Below are 7393 nucleotides of genomic sequence, written 5' to 3' on the forward strand. Positions count from 1 at the left end.
TATATTTTAAAAGTTATATTGTTTGTTAGCTGATAAGAAGAGGGTGTCACTAATAAAATAGGTTGAAATTTAGGTTTTAAATAGTAAGGATCATTAGTTCTATATGGTAAAAAGGATAGAAAAAAGAATCCATGGCCATATCAAACTTTAAAATGACTGTGCTAAAGTATAGTGCTCCGTTCCCTTTTGTATACTTTAGGTAACATTTTCATGACTCTTTATCTGTTTTGCAACTAAGTCTTTGCTGAATTTGTGTAGTATTGGTTTTAGAAGATCCCTGGGTGATATGGTGGTTAAGGTTAATAGTTGGAACCCACCAAGTTTTCTGTGGGAGAAAAATGGGACATTCTGTTTCTATAAAGATTTAACATCTTGGATATCTTATGGGGTCATTTACACTCTTTCCTATAAGAGTGCTATGAATCAGAATTGAGGTGAAGGCAATAAATTTGGTGTTTTGATTTAGTAGTTATTTGTATTGTGCTAGAATTTGTTGTACTGTTATCAGGGCTGTTGTACATAGGGTCGCTATGAGTCGCAGGCGACTCGATGGCACATAACAACAACAACAACATTTTGCACATAATGATGTAAGTTTGTGTTTGCAGTGAAAGAAGTTATTTACACTTTATGTATTTATAATATAAAGGTAGTTACCAACCTGCAGATGAAAAGAGAAAATAAGACACTAACTAAGAGTATATTCTTACTAAAACAAAACCTAAGTACATTGATAAGACTTTGAATTAGGAAACTTTTTTATTGAGACATGATGACTTTGAGAAAAATTATTTGATAATGAACAGGGGAAGGATATAGTAAAGCTTGATTTGTGTGCATTTCTTGCATAATAGAAAAGGACTATTTCACAGGTCAGAAAGTGAAAAAAAAAAGATATTGTAGACAAATGACTCAACTTGGAATAAGTTTCAAGTAGTAAAGTGATATGTAATTATTGTTGTTGTTGTTGTTGTTACATATGTCAAATCTGACTCCTAAAAGCTTATGAACAATAGGTATGGACCCTGCCCTAGCCTCTGCCATCCTCACAGTCTCTGATATACTGGAGCCCATTGCTGCCATTACTGTATTAATCCACGTGATTGAGAGCCTTTCTCTACTCTATTCCTCTACTTTCCTAAGCATGATGTTCTTTTCTAGGAAGTACCTTCTGCTAGCACCATGCCCAAAGTATGTATTTTTTGACATTTTTGACATACACCTTTCTTGTTGGACAACAGCTTCTTCATCTACGTATGGGTTCCACATAAGCACAATAAAGAGTTCTGAAATTTCCATTCTTCTCAGTGCTAGGTATAATTTACTGTGACCCATACAGTAGAATCTTTGCATACATATATCTTTGCAACAGAAATATCTTTCAGATACTCTCTGCTTTCAGTCAAGATCCATCTGACATCAGCAATAATATTGCTAGTGCTATTTCCCCTTTTAAATCCAGCTTGAATTTCTGGCAGTTCTCTGTCGATGCACTTGTTCTAGCCATTTTTTAATAATCTACTAATATTCAGATGTTGAGTATTTGAATAGTCTCTTATTCTGTATAACCTTTTCAATCTGTGTGCTGAATCATACAGAAGCTAGACTTTAAGAAGAAGAATATGGAATAACCTGTATTATACAGATGACACAACCTTGTTTGCTAAAAGCGAAGATGACTTGAAACACTTGTTGTAGAAGGTCAAAGACATCTTTCAATATGGATTACATGTCAACATCAAGAAAACAAATTCTCACCATGAGGCCAGTAGGCAAAAATCATGATATATGAAGATATATATGATTTCATCTTACTTGGATCCATAGTCAGCACCCTTTGTACTAGCAGTCAGAATATCAAAATATTAGTCTCATTGGGAAAAAACTGCTGTCAGTGACCTCTCCAGAGTACTAAAGAGCAATGGTGTCGCTTTAAATATAAAGGCATGCCTGATCTAGACCATGGTCTTCTCAGTTACTTTTCTGCATTTGAAATCTGGACAATGACTAAGGATTACAGAAGAATTAGGGCCTTTGAGTGTTGATATTGAAGAAGAATACTGAATATTCCATGGACTGCCAAGAGAAAGAACAAAGAGGTCTGTCTTTAAGAAAATGAAATGAAGGTGTTTCTTGGAGGCAAGGATAGTGAAACTTTATCTCACATAACTTTGAGTATATTGTCAGGAGGAGTAAGTCCGAAGGACATTATGCTTGGTCAGTCCTTGCAGGTGGAGGTTCAGTAAAAGAAAGGAATCAGCAGTGTATTGACATGGTGATAATAACAGTAGCCTTAAGTATGTTGGAGAGAGTGAGTATGGCACATGATAGGACAGAGTTCAGATCCATTGTTCATAAAGTCACTAGGAGTCACATTTAACTTGACGGCACTTAACAATACAACGGACTTAAGTTATCTATATGGTTCCAAAGGTCTTGTTGTTGGGTAAAAATTATCTTTATGTAAAAATGAAGGATTACTGTATCAGATCATAAAATGGAAGATGATGACATCATTACAAAGTTACCTAATTATATTAATATATAACTGCCAAATGATATAATTAATTAACTGTGGAGCCACTGAGAATCATGGCCTAATTAAATTGACATGTAATCTTAACCAACACAGTAGTATTACTTTTCTCTTAAACCTTGACATTTCCTACTACTGTCATAAATAAGCCATTAATGTGCAAGATAGTAAAATAGATTTTTTTTACTATTATTATAAATGAAATGTTGTATAATGTTTATATCCTCTGTAAGTGAAGAACAGGTGTAATTTAATAGTTAAATTCTTTTGTTTACAAAAGATTTCTTAAGAAAATTTAGGCTTCCCAGATTAGATACTTAAATGTATGTGGGATATTTTGTAGGAAGAAGTAAGAATCACACCTTTTTTTATAGAAATCTTTCCAATTTTGGTTAAGTATCTTCGTAGTTGTTTGTTGTTATTGTTTACTGTAGAGTTGGAACCAACCCATAGCTGACTCTCTGGGAGGTTTTCAGAAGCAGTTAATTGCACTGGAGGAGATTGCCCATTCTTCTCCCATGGAGCAGCTGGTGACCTCGAATCACGTACCTTTGGATTTACAGCACAGCTTCTTGCCATTAGGACACCAGAGCACCGCACTTTAGAAGTAGCAACATAATAAAAGGAATAAATCATTCTATCCAAAATCCATTTCTGTTTTGTGATTGTCAGTAGTCTTAGGAAAATACAAACACTCTATAAACATAGAGAAAAGTCCTTGTAAGCTAAGTTAATGATTATATATGTGTCATTCATAGTGTTTGCAGAGGCCTACTATTTCAGAAGTGGATGACCAATCCTCTTTCCTAGTCTGTCTTAATCTGAAAACTCTACTAAAACCTGGCCACTATGGCTGACCTCTCTGGCGTTTAGCCCACGGTGGGACAGCCTTTAGTATCACAGCATTCACAGATTACCTCAATACAACAAACAGACAAATGCTGTACTAATTAGAATAGTGATTAATAAGCAAGAACACAGATACCCAAAGTAATTAGTAATATGCAGATTATTCGCCCAGTACCACTAACTGACAGATAAGTCTCACAATTTAGGAGACTCCAAGCCTGTGTCCCAGGTACCAGCTCTAGGGAAAGTTTTCTCTGATAGTTTTGGAGGAATGTCATTAAATATCACATGAAAACAAAATACTACTGAAGAACATTCAAAAAGGACTAGAACAGTACATAGAGAAATGTCAGAAATTCATGTTGGATTCAGAGGAGGTCATGGCACCAGGGATATTGTTTGCTATTCCTGCATTACTAACAATTGTTTTCTTGTAACATTAAAAGATACTTAAATATAACATAGGGGAAGATTTTAAAAAACTGGTCAAAATATAATTGTGGAAAGAATAAGCTTTTGACAACTGCATTTATACAAAGACAGTGCCATACTGCCCTGATGGTTATGCAGCTTTCTACTGTGCTTTTTGTACATTAATTGTAATACAGTATAACTGATTTTACAAATTTCACATAAAATTGATTCTGTGTAATCTTCCTCTAAATCTTAAATTTTCACTATGCACAAGCAATGATTGGTACCCTGGTGATGACCAATCCCAAGATTCTGGACTATGGAATTCTGAAGGAACTTTTGATTTGCTTGTTATTACATTCAGTTTGATTTTATGTTAATTGAATTTGAATCATTGTTTTCTTATAATGAAGTATATTTCCTGTGTTTGTGTGGAGTCATAAAACAAAAAGGGAGCTCCAGGGGCATTAGCGGATCTTGTGGTAAGAAATTGTGCTGCTAAACCAGAGGCATGCAGTTTGAATCCACCAGCTGGCTGCTCATGGGAGAAAGATGAAAAATCTCCTCCTGTGCATTTATAGCTTCTGAAAATGTTCTGGAGGGTCAGTTATAAATTGGAAAAATAATATATTGGCCAAGCAATTAAATAGAGAAACTTTATGTTGATGTATATTGTAAGTTGTAGATGATTACATTTATGAATGTTTTATATGGCAATAGTTGGTAACTATTTTGATATGAGGAGGAAATCAAGGAGTTATAAATGGAGATTCTTATACTAAGTTAAAACAGGCATGGTTTTATGTTTTCTTAACATATAGTCAGTGTATGTACCATTGTTTCTCAATAAAATAATGTTCTAAGAATTGTAAATAACCATTTGTTGACTTTACAAATCTGTTTGAAGGCCCTATGGTTAGTGCACATGGGTAGAGTGAATTGGAAATTAAGAATTGCCTTGAAGTTGTTATCTCAGGACACCAAAAGTACAACTTTCTTCAGATTTTATGCTTTGATTATTGGCTTTTTTTATCTTAACAGTTAGTAATTAATTTAGATATATTGCAAATAATGTGTATTTAGTAATGTCCTGTTAAAGAAATCATTCCATCCTCCAGCATAATGTTGTTGTTATTGTTTACCATTGGGTTGGAACTAACCCACAGCTGACTCTCATGTGGGTTTTCAGAGGCAGTTTATCACATGGGAGGAGATTGCTCATTCTTCTCCCATGGAGTGGTGGCCTCGAACTGCGTGCATTCGGGATTGCTGTTCAGCTTCTTGCCACTAAGCCACCAGATAGGATAGGAATTTTGTTCCAGTTGTGTTGTGAAATAAGTGGCCAGTAAGATGCAGATGTTTAAAAATATATATATTTTATCATTGAATGTCTTTTGCTTTATCTCATTGGTTTATGTTTTTATTTTCAGCTTATCTAGCAATTATGATGCTCAAATGAAGAGCCTTTTAAGGATTGTGAGGATGTTTTGCCACGTCTTTCGAATTGGTCCATCCTCCCCCAGTAATGGAATCGATATGGGCTACAATGGAAATAAAACTCCAAGAAGTCAGGTGTTCAAGGTCAGAAAAGTATATGACGTTGTTAGGAAGATAGACGTAAAAGAGATGAATTTGACAAAGCATACATTGATTAATCAGAAACCTCATGAACAGGACGTAAGTTTGGTTCATACCATATCTTTTTTTTAAAGTTAGGCACAACTTTCTCCTTTCATCTCTGTCTAATCAGCCGCAAGTCTTAATTGGTGAGCTTTCTATATTTTTCTTGCCAATAAAATTTTCATTAGTGCTTTATTCTAAGAATGGAGTTATTTTGTGTTTCTGTCTAATTTTATTGAATTAAAGGTTTTTGTTGTAGTAAAATGGAGCTAACATGGTTTATACTTTTTTAAAAAGATGTATCTTAATAGGAAAGAAAATATTCTTTCATCCCTCAGATTTTACTATTTTGTGTATGTATATATTTGTCTCTATACCTTTAAAGTAAGATTTGCCTTCACTTATTGGGCTGACTTAGCGATGATTACTGGGATCAGTTAAATGAAGAATCATTGAGTTTCTTAAATATTTAGAAAAAATGATTCCATAACAAAATCTTATGCTAGTGCTTTGGACATGTTGCAAGAAGGGACCAGTCCTTGGAGGGGCAATATCATGTTTGGGAGGGCAGAGGGACAGCACAAGAGAGGAAGGCCCTCGATTAGATAGATCAATTCAGTGATTGGGGTAATAAGATGTGTGTCAGAGGTAGTGAGGTTAGCACAGGATAGAGCAGGATTTAGTGCTCTTGTTCATGGGGACACTATGAGTCGCAAGCAACTGGACAGCACATAACAACAATGCTATTATATTGTACCCATCTTAAGTTACGATTTTATGAAAGAAGTTCAAGCAGGATTTAGAAGAGGCTGTGGCACCAGGAATATCATTGCTGATGTCAGATGGATCCTGGCTGAAAGTAAAGAATAGCAGAAAAATGTCTATTAATACTTTATTGACTATGCAAAGGCATTTGACTTAGTGGTTCATAACAAGTTATGGCCAACCTTGAGAAGAATGGGAATCCCAGAGCACATAATTTTGCTCATGTGACATGTATACCTAGACGAGGAAGCTGTTATGTGAATAGACCAATGGAACACTGCATGGTTTAAAATTGAGAAGGGAGTGTATCAGGATTGTATTCTCTCATACCTATTCAGTCTGTATGCTGAGGAAATTATTCGAGAAGCTGGACCCTATGAAGAGTAATGTGGCATCAGGATCAGAGGGAGACTCAGAATAACGTGTGTTATGCAGATGACACAACCTTGCTTGCTGAAAATGAGGAAGACTTTAGTTACTTGTTGCAGAAACTCAAGGAATACAGCTTTCAATATAGATTGCATATCAGTGTTAAGAAAACAAAGATTCTTACTACTGGACTGATAAGGCAACATCATGATAGATGGAGAAAAGATTGAAATTGTTAATAACTTCATCTTACTTGGATCCACAGTTAACATCCTTGGTACCAGCAGTGAGGAAATTAGGAGATGTACTGCACTGGTAAAGTCTGTAGTACTGGGACCTCTCCAAATTATTGAGGAATAATGATGTCATTTTGAGGACCAAGGTACGTCTGATTCAAGTTATGGTCTTTCTGATCACATGCCATTCATCAGAGAGCTGGACAATAAATAAGGATGACTGAAGAATAATTGATGCCTTCGAGCTTTGATGTTGGAGAAGAGCATTGAACATCCCATGGACTGCCAAGAAAACAAACAAATATGTCTTGGAGAGGGTGCAGCCAGAGTGCTCTTTGGAGGCAAAAATGATGAGACTTTGCCTCACATATTGCAATCATGCCACTCGGAGGGTCACTAGGCTTTTCATTGGAGAGGAATGTGATGCTCGGAAAGGTAGAGGATCAGTGAAAGAGAGGAAGACCGTTAACCAGGTGTATTGACATGGTGACTTCCGCAATGGGCTTTAGTGTGTCAGGAAGTGTGAAGTTGGCACAGGATAGGACAGGGTTCAGATCTGTTGTTCATAGGGTTGCTTTGGGTTTTATTGGACTCTATGGCACTT

The 7393-nt window shown here is 35.7% G+C and overlaps 1 protein-coding gene across 1 annotated transcript in view; it reads left to right on the top strand.

Moving 5' to 3' along the window:
• HACE1 (HECT domain and ankyrin repeat containing E3 ubiquitin protein ligase 1) overlaps positions 1-7393 on the top strand; it is a 148632-nt gene that overhangs the window by 81934 nt on the left and 59305 nt on the right. The window contains exon 11 of the mRNA XM_006881186.1: positions 5230-5380. Within this exon, the coding sequence (XP_006881248.1) occupies positions 5230-5380 (151 nt within the window). The remainder of the gene's footprint in view (positions 1-5229; positions 5381-7393) is intronic.

Source organism: Elephantulus edwardii, unplaced genomic scaffold (assembly GCF_000299155.1).
Source record: "Elephantulus edwardii isolate Elephantulus edwardi_28Jun2011 unplaced genomic scaffold, EleEdw1.0 scaffold00013, whole genome shotgun sequence".
In the NCBI taxonomy this organism is placed as follows: Eukaryota; Metazoa; Chordata; class Mammalia; order Macroscelidea; family Macroscelididae; genus Elephantulus; species Elephantulus edwardii.